Genomic DNA, 14222 nt, shown 5'->3' with positions numbered 1-14222 from the left:
AGAAGGCAAAAAAAAAAAAAAAGGTCCACCTTAAAAAGGTTAAAGTGAGAGAAAAAATATAGTACTGTTTAGAGCAGAAAGGAATCAAAACTTGATAAAAACCCAAAAGAGACAAATGGAGAAAAATATAACTTTATATATAAGGTATATATATAAAACTTTAAAATAAAACTAAAATAAAACTCATAACTTTAGATATGAATGGATTAACCAAACCAAAAACAAAAAGTGATAGATTGGATAAGAAAACAATATCTTATCATCTTTTTGGCTTACAAGATTCTCATTTAAAAAACAAAGACACAAAATAAAACTGAAGGGATACATCAAGTGAATTGAAAAAAAAGTAGGATATATTTCATGCTGTTTGACAAAGCAAAAACAAACATTCAAAAATAGACATGAACAAGGAAACTATATTATACTGAAAGGAATCATAAACAACAAACTAATGCAGTGACTTTTTTTTTGCTTTGCACCATGCTATTTGTTAAGGAAGAGAGATGAAATATAAAGGACATTGTAAACTGATATACCCAAAGGAAAACCACAATAAAAAGAAAACCATAATGTGTTACTTCAATCAATATTAGCAACAGGCAATTACTGATATTTTGATATAAAATTTTTATACTTTGGCTCTGTGAGATGGATTACGCATTGAAAGATTCCATTTTTAAAAATTGTTGGTGTTTATGTTCTGTAATGAATTGTTCTCACCATAACTTGTTCTAGAAATGTTTACTTCTTCAAGAGAAGACCCAACCGTTTTATTGCATCTTTCAAGACCTCTATGAATTGGTCATTCCTCAGAGTGAAGATGAAGGGGTTCAGCAATGGAGTCACCACTGATGTCATCAGGGAAATCATCTTGTTATACTCAGTTGCATCACTCTGCTTGGGCTTTACATAGAGAAACAGGCAGGTGCCATATCCTATCACTACCATGGTGAAGTGGGAAGCACAGGTAGAGAAAGCCTTCTTCCGACCAGAAGCAGAAGGAATCCTCAGGATGGTACAGATGATATAGATGTAGGAAACGATGGTTGGGAGCAAAGAACCAAAGAGAATGAAAGCTGCCATCAAGAAGAGGATGAATTGCTGAAACCTGCTGTCACCACAAGTGAGTTTGAGCAGCTGCCCTCTCTCACAGAAAAAATGATTCAGTACATTTGGCCCACAGAAGTAAAGGTGGTATGTTGCAGTAATTGGCCAGATTTGGAACAGAAACCCAAATACCCAGGACACAATGACCACCCAAAGGCAGACTTGGTGGTTCATGATGAGGCTGTACCTCAGAGGATTACAGATAGCTACATAACGGTCCACAGCCATCGCTGCCAATAGCACAAACTCTGAAGTCCCCACAGAAAGTAAGAGAAAGAGTTGAGCCATACATGCACCAAAGGACATTGTTTGAATTTGGGTGGTCAGCAAACCTCCCAACATAGTAGGAATAACAATAGTTGTGGTTAAAATCTCCATAGCAGAGATGTTACCAAGAAAGAAATACATGGGAGAGTGGAGACGATAGTCCATGCATACCATAACAATAATGAGTGAATTTCCAATAAATGTCACCATGTAAAGAAGGAAGAATATGGAAAAAAGCATGTGGTGGAAATCTTGTGATCCAGAAAACCCAAGCAATTTCAATTCCAATATTCCTGAGTGATTGCCAAACATTCCAATATCTGCTTCAGAGGTTACTGAAAAGTAATGAATGGTAAATTTGAACACATTAGTGAAAAGTGATGAATTTGGAATCATAAGACCAGAGTTTGAGACCCATCTTTAATTCTCACCAGCAATGTGCTTTTGAACTTTATTTCTCTTAAGTTTTAATTTCCTTATTTGTAAAATGGGAAAATAATACCTGCCCTTTTTCACTGAAGTCCAACTCATTACACCATGCAAATATTCCTGAGTTCTTGAAGATTATGTTAGAACAAGTGCTCTGTCCAGTCCTATCAAACCAGCACTGATGACAGGGTATGTATCCACCACTAAATACTGTAGGAAGACTCATCATTAGAAAACTGTTTATAGGAACTCATTAAGATGATCTACTTAGGTTTAAAGAGACTGTGACTGGCAGAAGAGGGAGGATCCATGTAAATACCACAGGCCCTGGAAGGAATACTTGTATACACAGGGTTGTTGTGAAAAACATCTTTTATAAGCTTTGAAGTACCTGACAATTGTAAAGTCTTATGATAATATTGACCAACTCCATGGAGGGAAAGCCCACATCTCTAAAAATAAGTTTATCTAAAAGTATTAGTATTATCATCTTAATTTTCTTTCCCTTTGCTTCCTTGGAGTTGAGTTCTTGAGAAAAAGGCATGTCTGCCCACTTGTATTATAAATTCCTCATATTTTAACACTATGCATCTTTTCATTCCTCTTTTGCTTTTCTGTGTTGTCTTCCTCCAATAGATTGTAAAGTCTGAAGCAAGAGCCATCTTTTTTGTGTGTTTGTATTTGTATCCTTAACACTTAGCATAATGCCTATTATATTTTAAGTGCTTAATAAATATTTATTGTCTTGCCTTAACTCATGGGTTTCCTTAAAATTTCCTTCAGCATTCAGAGAACTTATTTTAATTTTTTTTTCTTCTGTGATAACACAGGAGTTTCCCTATTTTGATTGCCACTAATCTGTAGTCCTTCTCTCCTATGATCATCCTTGTATGATGGCATATTTTAGTAGACCTATCAACCAGTATACTTCTGAGTCCCTTTCCTGAAACCTTTGATTTGGGTGGTACAAAACAACAAAAAGAATTAGTGACAAAACCAAGCCTAGAACTCAACAGATCCAAGGTTTTTCCCCTTCCTCCACCATGCTGGATCCATTCCTCTTGCTCTTTTTCTGCATAACCTGTTCTGGAAATGTTTACTTCTTCAAGAGAAGATCAACTGTTTTATTGCATCTTTCAAGACCTCTATGAATTGGTCATTCCTCAGAGTGAAGATGAAGGGGTTCAGCAATGGAGTCACCACTGATGTCATCAGGGAAATCATCTTGTTATACTCAGTTGCATCACTCTGCTTGGGCTTTACATAGAGAAACAGGCAGGTGCCATATCCTATCACTACCATGGTGAAGTGGGAAGCACAGGTAGAGAAAGCCTTCTTCCGACCAGAAGCAGAAGGAATCCTCAGGATGGTACAGATGATATAGATGTAGGAAACGATGGTTGGGAGCAAAGAACCAAAGAGAATGAAAGCTGCCATCAAGAAGAGGATGAATTGCTGAAACCTGCTATCACCACAAGTGAGTTTGAGCAGCTGCCCTCTCTCACAGAAAAAATGATTCAGTACATTTGGCCCACAGAAGTAAAGGTGGTATGTTGCAGTAATTGGCCAGATTTGGAACAGAAACCCAAATACCCAGGACACAATGACCACCCAAAGGCAGACTTGGTGGTTCATGATGAGGCTGTACCTCAGAGGATTACAGATAGCTACATAACGGTCCACAGCCATCGCTGCCAATAGCACAAACTCTGAAGTCCCCACAGAAAGTAAGAGAAAGAGTTGAGCCATACATGCACCAAAGGACATTGTTTGAATTTGGGTGGTCAGCAAACCTCCCAACATAGTAGGAATAACAATAGTTGTGGTTAAAATCTCCATAGCAGAGATGTTATCAAGAAAGAAATACATGGGAGAATGGAGACAATAGTCCATGCATACCATAACAATAATGAGTGAATTTCCAATAAATGTCACCATGTAAAGAAGGAAGAATATGGAAAAAAGCATGTGGTGGAAATCTTGTGATCCAGAAAACCCAAGCAATTTCAATTCCAATATTCCTGAGTGATTGCCAAACATTCCAATATCTGCTTCAGAGGTTACTGAAAAGTAATGAATGGTAAATTTGAACACATTAGTGAAAAGTGATGAATTTGGAATCATAAGACCAGAGTTTGAGACCCACCTTTAATTCTCACCAGCAATGTGCTTTTGAACTTTATTCCTCTTAAGTTTTAATTTCCTTATTTGTAAAATGGGAAAATAATACCTGCCCTTTTTCACTGGAGTCCAACTCATTACACCATGCAAATATTCCTGAGTTCTTGAAGATTATGTTAGAACAAGTGCTCTGTCCAGTCCTATCAAACCAGCACTGATGACAGGGTATGTATCCACCACTAAATACTGATGTGCACCCAACAATCACTTCTGAATTCTGCTATTTTTGCCTTTAAAAAGAACACCTTTTTCCTAGGATTTCAGAGTATTTTGTATTTTCCCTATATTTTCAATTACTTCTGATGAGCCTGGGTTGAATTCCACCATAATAATCACAACTGAAATATTTCAAATAGGGGTAGCTACATGGTACAGTGGTTAGAGCACCAGTTGAGCCAGGAGGACTTGAGTTCAAATTCAACCTCAAACAAACAGCTTAACCCCAATTGTTTGCAAAACAAAACAAAACCAAAAAAAAAAAAAAAAGAAATATTTCAAATCTTTTACACTTACATAAATATACTGTATTTTTGTGTGTTTGTGTTTGTGTGTGTGTGTGTGTGTGTGTGTGTGTGTGTGTTGTTATAATAGCTAGGTGGCACAGTAAATAGAATACTGGTCCTGGAGACAGGAAGACCAGGGTTAAATGTAGCCTCAGACACTTACTAGCTGTGTGATTCTATACAAGATACTTTATCCTCTTTACCTCAGTTTTCTCATCTGTAAAATGAGCTGGGGAAGGAAATGGCAAGTCACTCTAGTATTTTTGCTAAAGAAATCCCAAGTGGAATCACAAAGAGTCAGCATTATTGAAATGACCAAACAATAACAACAAGTATATATACATATATATGTAATGTGTGTATTGATATGTATATGTGCACACATCCATATATATATGAACACATTCATAATAAGTAAGATGTAAATCAAGGTATATGTCTCTCACCAAAGGTGTATGTCACTCTAAGGGTAGATGTCCAGAGCTAAAACCAAATGGAAGAACTTCTAGATGATAAAGTCTGCTCAATGATCTTAGAACTCTCCCTCCTGAAATAGTCAGTAATATTACTGCTGTTGTTTGGTTTTTATTATTTGTCAAGAAAGAAGGAATACATTAAGTAGAGTTACATCTACATGCTTTTAGTCTATGGTGCTAGGAACATTGGAATTTAGTGAGGAGGAAGCAGGAATTCACTTGTGAGGTAATCATAATCTTCCCTCTTTAGATCATGAGGTCCTTGAGGTTAGGGACAACCTTTTGAACCTTTTTTTTTTATGTTTCCAGTGCTTAGCACAATATTAAGCACATTATTAATCACTTAATAAATATTTACAGATTGATTGACTTATGGTTCCATTCACAGATGTCACTTTGACTCTCTTTGGCCTTTTGTTCTCTGAACCTCAACTGACTAGATCCAACACATGTTCAATCCATCCTGTCAACTTTGTTTTACCCAACTTTTTATTCCCCTTACCTACAACAGCTATCAAAACATTCTGTCTCTTTCTATTCCTATGGTACTTAGGATCAAGGTATCAAAGACTCTCAGAGATGGACATGGGCTTCAAGAAATCATCTAATCTGCGCTGTTTTTGAACTGAAATTCTCTCTGCAATATTTCAAAGAAATTTCTATCCAACATGATCTAGAAGACAGCCCCAAATTAAAAATTCACTACTTCTTAAAGTATCTCATTCAATTTTGGGCAAATTCCAGTTATTTAAAAATTTTCTTGATACCAAAATTAGGTCTATCTCCTGAAAATTTCATTTACAATTCCTTTGTGTATCCTGCATTGAAGCAAAGTAAGTTTAACCCTCTTTCTTATGATGATACTTCAGATACTAGGAGCAAGAAATATTTTTTAAAACTGGATTTGTTGTTGTTTTCTTCCCCCTCCCTTATTTAATAGCATTTTATTTTTCTAATTATATGTAAAGATAGCTTTCATCATTTACTTTTACATAATTTTAATTTCCATTTTTTCTCCTTTCCTCCCCTTCTTCCTCATCAAGATAGCAATCTATTATATATATATACATATATATATATACATACACACACACATACATATTAAATATATTTCCACATAAGTCATCTTATAAAAGAAGAATCAGAACAAATGAAAAAAACACAAGAAAGAAAAAAGTACAGAGTGCGCTTTGATCTGCATTCACACTTCGTAGTTCTTTCTCTGGATGTGGATAGCATTTTTCCAACATGAAGCTTTTGAAATTGTTTTGGATCATTGTATTGCTGAGAAAAGCTAAGTCATAATTGATCATCACACAATGTTACGGTTAATATGATAATGTTCTCCTGGTTCTGCTCACTTCAGTCAGCTTCAGTTCATGTAAGTTTCTCCAGGTTTTCTGAAATCTGCCTGCTCATCATTTCTTATAGAACAATAGTATTCCATTATAATCATATATTACAATTTTTTCAGTTATTGTTCAATTGATGGGTATCCCCCCATTTCCAATTTTTTGCCACTAGAGAGAGTTGCTATAAACATTTTTGTTTATGTGAGTCCTTTTCTCTTTTTTTAAATACTCTCTTTGGGATACAGACCTAATAATGGTATTGCTGAATCAAAGGATATGCACAGTTTTAAAGCCTTTTAGGCATAGTTCACATTGCCCTCCAGAGTGGTTAGATCTGTTCACAATTCCATCAACAATGCTTTAATGTTCCAATTTTCCCACATCCTCTTCAACATTTATCATTTTCCTTTTTTTGACAAGCCAATCTGATAGGTTTGAGGTGATACCACAGAGTTTTAATTTACATTTCTCTAATCAATAGTGATTTAGGAGCATTTCTTCATATGACTATCGATGGCTTTAATTCTTTTATCTGAAATCTGCCTGTTCATATCATTTGAACATTTGGGGAATGATGTGTATTCTTATATTACTTAGTTTTACACATATATTAGAAATGAGAACTTTATCAGAAATGCTGGCAGTAAAAATTATTTCCCAGCTTTCTGCTTCCCTTTTAATTTTGGATGCATTTGTTTGTATAAAACCTTTTTAATTTAATGTAATAGAAATTATCCATTTTGCATTTCATAGGAACCAGCAATCCTCTAAGTCTTACCTTGAATATGAAAACATTTTTTAGTGAGTTTTTTATTTTTCTGATTACAGTTACCTAGGCCCATGTTGATTTTTTTTTTGCCAAGGCATTTGGGGTTAAGTGACTTGCCCAAGGTCACATAGCTAGAAAGTGTTAAGTGTCTGAGGCCAGATTTGAACTTAGGCCCTCCTGACTTCAGAGCTGGTGCTCTATCCACTGTACCATCTAGCTGCCCTGCCCATGTTGCTTTGTCAATTTTCTGTTAAAATAGAGCTTCCAGAATTGAACATCATACTGTAGAAGTGATTTGATCAGATGGGAGGATCATGACCATTTTCTTTGACATTAAACTTTTGTTAATACAGTTTAAATTCACTCAGTTCATTAAAACCCTAGGTCTTTTTTTTAATATTAACTACTGCCTACCAGCATTTCCTTCACGCTCCATTTCTGGAGTTGTTTTTAAACTCATTCTATCTTATTTCTAATTCTGCCTAATTCTGGCATCCAACATCTTACCTATCTGTTTCAGCTTAATGGCAAATGAAAATTCAAAAGTATGACATATTCCTTCATTAGACTCACTGATAAAATTGTTGCAATGACAAGATTCTTAGGTAGATTGTTATTCAATAGAATTTGTCCTTAGATAGCTTCTTGGGTTACTCCCTTTCTCCATAGTTTACTTCAATCTGTTAACATAATTGAACTAATCGTTGAAACATCTCTAACTCTAGATTTGTTTTTTATGTATAAAATTCAATGTTTAGATAAGATGATATCTAAGGTTTCTTCTAATTCTAAATATTTGTGTCTATGTCACATTTTTTTCCATCTTAGCCCCAAAGCAATTGTTAGATGTTTTCTCCAATCTCCATATAGTATGCATAGCATTCCCCTGATTTCTCAGTCTCACTCTGTTCAAAATAAATGAGTTTATTCCATGTATATGGAGTATACATACATGAGTATATCCATGACTTGTCCTTGAAACTCTGATGGCTCTTAATGATTACCACTTCTCTTTCTACATAAAACAAATACCTTTGTCAAGGGCTGCCTTTCAATGCAAAACATAAAGGTAGATGCTATGGTTCACAAAATCTCAACCTGACTCATTGTTTGTCTGCTCCAAAGTTTGATATCTGATAGATTCCTGGTAGATTCTAAATACCAAAAACTCCACGAATGATCATCTTATGCTTTATTATAGATTCCTCTGTTTTGTTCAACATGATCTTGAGACTCACAGGTTTCTATTTTACCAGGTCTTCTCTAGGAAATTTCTTTTGAACAGGAATCATTTACTTTTGAACAGGAGACCAGACATTTTCATCAACAATCACTGGCAAATTAAAGCTCTCTGGTATCCTTATGCACCAAGGTAGATACCCCATTTTTAACTCATTCTCAGCCACCTAATTGAACTGGCTGGCAAGAACTAGCAGGAGTTTTTCCTTAATTCCTATTTACAAGAAGTAACTTGTGGGAGATAAGAAAATAAAATATTTCTACTTGCATTTCTCTGCCATTTTCCTCTTAGTCTCGCTTCTTAGTTTCATGAATTTTTTTTTCCTGTGGGCTTCAAACATCCTCCTGATATTGATTAATTTAATTCTTTATGTTTACTAGTTCTTACTTTGATGCTGGTAGTGAAAAGTCTGGCTTCCAGAGGAGAGATTCAGGAGGGAACTAATAGTTGGATTTTCATATCTGAGGACTTCAAGAATGTAAAAAAGAAAACTGTCCATTCGAAAAGAAAGTTAATCAAACAAACCACATTACTTCTGTTAACATTGGGGGTTCCTGGGGCATAGAGAATCTTAATATTTTAGATCACATGTGTTGGTCAAGTTCCCCAATTATCAATTTTCTTGTCTGATTCTGTTAGGTGAAAGAAAGAATATAAGCATGAACTAAAGTCATTGAAGAAGGCAGGAGAAAATCCTGGAGACAAGAAAATGCCAACAAACAGAGAGATGATATAAATAATTGTGATTAAAGGATTTGTCAAGAATTAGTTGTCTTCAAAAAGAAACCAGACTTAAAAGAGAAGGGAGCAATGGAAAAATGAAGATAAAAGAAAGTAATAGATGAAAAATTCTATATGGCATCATATTTCTACTAAAGACTATAGGGAAATTCAATGGTACAGGAATAGGAATGAGCTAAAAAAGGGATGAGATTATCTTCTTGTCCTGATCCTTGAACCTTCCTTATTCCCTTTTCATCACATGGCACTTTAGTATGAACACCCTTTCTGAGAGTATGATTCAGTGAAGCACTGAAGTTAAAAAAAAAATGGAACAGTCTTAGATTTAGTTAGCTCACTAAGCAGTGTCCTAGAAACAAGTCACTCAAAACCAAGTGAAACCCTTCTTCCTCATCTGTAAAACATGGACACTGATAATACCGTCCTAGTTTACTGTGAATACTAAATGAAATAATGCAGATAAATGTGCATCCAAAAATGTTATAGAAATCCCAAAATTCAGAAATATAATTATCATTTCTTCCTTCCAGCTGCTGACTCATTCTTTTATTGACTTTATTTCCCTCCATGAACTCTATGCTCACTATTCCGCACTTAAGATGTTGCAACTCCTTTCTCCATGTCTTAGCACTGGTTGTCCCTCATGCTTAGAATGCTATCCTTATCTATACCTCTTAGTATCTCTGGCTTCCTCCAAATCTTAGCTCAAAAATCACTTTTTTCAGGAACCTTTTTAAAATTTTTCCACCATCATTCCAGCTCTTATTACTCTCTCCTCTGAGATTATCTCCATATATAACGTCTACAACCATATAAATATTTACATATCAATACTGTATAATATTATATATGTGTATATATGCATATGCACATATATGTGGAGAGAGAGAAAAAGAGGGAGGGAGGGAAGGAGGGGAACAGAGAGAAAGAGGGAAAGAGAGAGAGAGAGAGAGAAAGATCTTATATTTTTATGTTGTTTCCCCCATTAGCATGTAAGGTCACTGAGTGATGGACCGGGCTATTTGTCATCATTTAAAAGGTCATAAAAAGATTTGAAAGGTTAAAAAAATCTCTATCGAAATAGGGATACACTTAGGATTCATAAATATATTATTACAATACCTGCTTCATTACCCCTTTTTTCTGCATCCTTTCAACATTTATATTTATTATCTGTTATTGCACTTGACATTGAAGAAAAGTACAAAATTGTTTCCTCACAGAAGAAATATAAGATGCTGGAAGGCCTGTATTGGAAAAAGATTATATCAGCCTGTTCAAAATCAGATCCAGAGCCTTACAATTTAATCTTATTTCATAGGTTGTCCCTTTTTCACAAAAGGAGTTAATAAAGAAAACACTTACCCATCACAGGAGAAAACAACAAACAGTTCGAGATTTCCTAGAAAACACTGAGTCTTGGTACTAATTGATTAGTGCCCTGTCTACTTCCCTGAAAAGTTAATACTGAAAGCTGTTGTAGTTGCTTATGATGAAGTCGTTTTTACAAGGGACTTAAGAAAAAACTTCAAAAATCAGGATGCTAAGGGCAGCCCTCTTCTTTCCCTCACTCTCTTTCTATTTCTACTTCCCAAGAGGATTCCTAGCTATGATTTGTTTTTAATGAGCTCAAGGCATGGATCCCCCTCAGGATTCTGTCTGGGGAAAGGACAAAAAAGTTTCAATTCTTCCCACTTGTGGCCAATCAGTTCCCACTTTGGAAAAGTTTTTGTAGAGAAGAAAGTCAATGAATGATATGAACAATTCAGGGTTGGGTCTGGAAAGAGTGGCAGTATGGATTATCTCAGAATGATCTTTTGGTTCATCAGTGCTAGGAAGCAATAACTGGAGCCGTGGTATTCTAAAAAGCCTGGAGTCAAGTGACAGTACAAAAAGGTACCAAGATCACAAGGCTGATGGGTAGGAATGATCTGAACAATGTTATCTATTATAGAACAATCTCTAGAACAAAAAGTTCATTATTAAAAGGATAGTAATCCTAAACAGCTTCAAAATTTACAGATCTCTGAAGATTGATAGTTTAAACAATTAGAGTGGTTAAATAAAATGAGAAGGAAGTACAAGTTACAATTCATAGGATTGAATAGGTTCTACATGACTTCAGAGGGCAGTATTAGGACTATAGAACAGAAACTGCAGAGAAAGGAGATTGGCTAAATATAAGGGAAAATTAGCCTGCAATTAGAGCTGCTAAAAGTTCAATCTTCTGCCTTATTAGATAGTGGGATCTCTGTCTTTTGGGATCTCAAACTGTTTTTGATTTTCACCCATTAGAAATGTTCTATGGGAATTTGTGAATGATTATGAGGAGAAATCATTCAATAAGCATTTATTAACTCCCATACAGTGCTAGGCACAGAGGGTACAAATATAAGCAAAGAAGAGTCCCTGCTTTCAAGGAGCTTATATTCTAATGTGGGGAATCAATTCAAAAAGAGGAGAATAGTGTTAGCTAAGATTTGCAAATGGTAGAGATATAACTAGAAGGTCAGGTTCTAACCCAGATAAGGCAACAAACAAAAAGCTCCCCAAGGGGACCTATGTATGGGCAGAGTCCAGAGTATAGTAAGGTGAAGGGATTGTGGAGGATGGTTGGAATGGAGTTATTGTCTCAACTTAGCTAGGTAGGAACTATTTTCCTCTGGGAAAATCATTTTTAATATGTTCTAGCTTGTATTATGCTAATTTAATCACGGACCTGACCATATGTTACAGTTTGTCAACTAATAGATTTTAGGAGTATTTCAAGAAAGAGATTTTAACAGGGCTCAAGATTTCACAAACCATTTTGCTGTAACAATGATAGTTTCCACTAGAAACTACATGAACAAAGGTATATGAACAAGTGGTAGATTTCTGAGAAAGTACATTCATCTTTAAGATAAATCACCTATTTTCTTTGTGTCCTTTCTCTTTCTTCTTCTATCCCCCTCATTCTCTTAATCTTCTTTTCCTTTTCTTCTTTTTTTTTAAAAAGGTTTTTTTTTAAATTAATTTTCTGTTTCTCATCCCAATTATCTTTCTACCACCCTCTTCCAGAGATTCATGTAACAAATATAATTTTTGAGAGAGAAAAAAACAGCATAACTAATTGATACATTGAAAAAGTCTGGAAATCTATGTATTTTGTAACACCTGTGAACCTCTTACTTCCACAATGGGGTAGGTTGGGAGTGTCTTCTCACATATCTTAATTTGAGTCCCACTGGATCTTTATAATTTTGTTACATTTAAATTGATTTTTTTTTGGTGTGTAATTGTTTTTTACATTTAGATTGTTATAGTTACCATGTATATTGTTTTCTTGTCTCTGTTTACTTCACTTTGCATGTTCATATAGATATTTCCATGATTCTCTCTGCTCATCACACATATCATTTTATAGCACCATAATATTCCATTATATTTATGTACCACAAGTTGTTTTCTATTACTGTTTAGTAATTTTTCAGTTATATTCAATTCTGTGACCCTATCTGGGGTTTTCTTGGCAAAGGTATTAAAATGGTTTGCCATTTCCTTCTTCATTTCATTTTACAAATGAAGAACCAAGACAAACAGGGTTAAGTGACTTGCTTAAGGTCACATAGCTAGTAAGTATCTGAACTTGTAAAGAGTCTTCCTACTTCAGACTTAACACTCTATATACTGTACCACCTAGCTACCCCATAATTTATTTAGCTATGTACATAGTGTACATAACTATGTATGTATATATATATACATATATATATGGGTGTGTGTGTGTGTGTGTATATACATATATGTTTATAAATTTCATATATCTTGGATACTTATCAGAGAAACTTTATACAAAGATTTTTAAACCCTTTTGATCACTTCCCAACTTATCCTAAATGCATTAATGCTATTTGTACAGAAGCTTCTCACCTTCAGGAAGTCACAGCTATTCATTTTGCCTTTTGTAATTGCCTCTGTCTCTTGTTTGCATAGCTCTGAGAGGTATATGAACTATATATCTTCTATTTTAAATATAATATTTAATATTAAAGTGGTATATCCATTTAGAACATGTCATGGAATATCATGTAAAATGTGAGTCTAAATCTAGTTTTTGTCAGACTACTTCCCATTGATTATGATCCCTGAACCAATTATTTTTAATTACATTATAGCCCATGAAAGATATATTAGCGATTTATGACTTTTTATATTTGTTTGCAATATATCTGTGTCCTGATATTTAGTCATTTTTTGTCAAAGTTCAACATAATGTTGAGGAGGAAATCATATATATATATATATGTGTGTGTGTGTGTGTGTGTGTGTGTGTGTGTACATGTGTATAAACAATCCAAATTTTGTTCTAGTTTCTTTAGCAAGTTATTCTGTTCTGTATTAGCCCTTTTATTTTACTGTATACTTACAAAAAACCAAGAGAGCCATATTGACATCTTCATGTTCAATATCTTCTTATAATTCTTTTATGAACTTGGTATAAGATTTTTGGAACATATAAGTTTATTGCTGATATTTGTTTGTTGTCTATTATTCCCTGGAACATAATATAATTTTCTTGTTTATGCCACTTTATTTTTGAATGTTTCTTTTTGCTTTGTCAAATAGTATGATTGCTACTCCTGCTTTTTTATTTTTTTGACTTACTTGATATAGTATAAATGTTTTCCACACTCTTAGTTGTATTTTGTGTATGTCTTTGTGTTTCAGATGTGTAAATGTTTTAAATGTTGTAACCAACAAATTATAGGGTTCTGTTTTTCATCCAATATGCTACTCTTTTTCATTTTATTGTATTGTTTAATTCATTTACATTTAAAGCTATGAGTTAAGTTTAAATTTTTCTTCATCTCTAGTATTTTTGTCTTTTTTTTTTTTTTTTTTTTGCAAAATAATCACTGGGGATACAATTAGTGAAAAGAAAAAAAAAACATTTCTATCCCCAAGCAGCCTACAATTGAATGTAGAGAGACAGCATACAAAAAAAGGCAGGAAAACAGAGAAAAGGAAATACCAGGTGTTAACTAGCACATGGGTATCTTGTTCCATAAAACTGAAGTCAGGCAGAGCAGCAGATGCAAAGTGGAGTGAGCAGAGAGTCCAGTTTCTTCCCTCTCTTAAAGAAGAATTAAGAGGAATTTGATGCTGTATCCCCTA

General features: G+C 34.4%; 2 protein-coding genes across 2 annotated transcripts; both read right to left on the bottom strand.

The window, feature by feature from the left end:
• Nucleotides 1-741: 741 nt before the first annotated feature.
• Nucleotides 742-1686, bottom strand: LOC127538579 (olfactory receptor 9A4-like). The gene has a single exon (XM_051962385.1). It carries the CDS (start codon nt 1684-1686, stop codon nt 742-744), a length of 945 nt encoding a protein of 314 aa, XP_051818345.1.
• Nucleotides 1687-2907: 1221 nt separating this feature from the next.
• LOC127538578 (olfactory receptor 9A4-like) lies at nt 2908-3843 on the bottom strand. The gene has a single exon (XM_051962384.1). The coding sequence runs from the start codon at nt 3841-3843 to the stop codon at nt 2908-2910; it is 936 nt and encodes a 311-aa protein (XP_051818344.1).
• Nucleotides 3844-14222: the final 10379 nt, after the last annotated feature.

Source organism: Antechinus flavipes, chromosome 5 (assembly GCF_016432865.1).
Source record: "Antechinus flavipes isolate AdamAnt ecotype Samford, QLD, Australia chromosome 5, AdamAnt_v2, whole genome shotgun sequence".
In the NCBI taxonomy this organism is placed as follows: domain Eukaryota; kingdom Metazoa; phylum Chordata; class Mammalia; order Dasyuromorphia; family Dasyuridae; genus Antechinus; species Antechinus flavipes.
This window is presented reverse-complemented; position numbering and strand designations above follow the sequence as displayed.

What these genes read in the sequence shown, in the direction of transcription:
- LOC127538579 (XM_051962385.1), bottom strand. Translation starts at nt 1,686, where the DNA reads ATGTTTGGCAATCACTCAGGAATATTGGAATTGAAATTGCTTGGGTTT.
- LOC127538578 (XM_051962384.1), bottom strand. Translation starts at nt 3,843, where the DNA reads ATGTTTGGCAATCACTCAGGAATATTGGAATTGAAATTGCTTGGGTTT.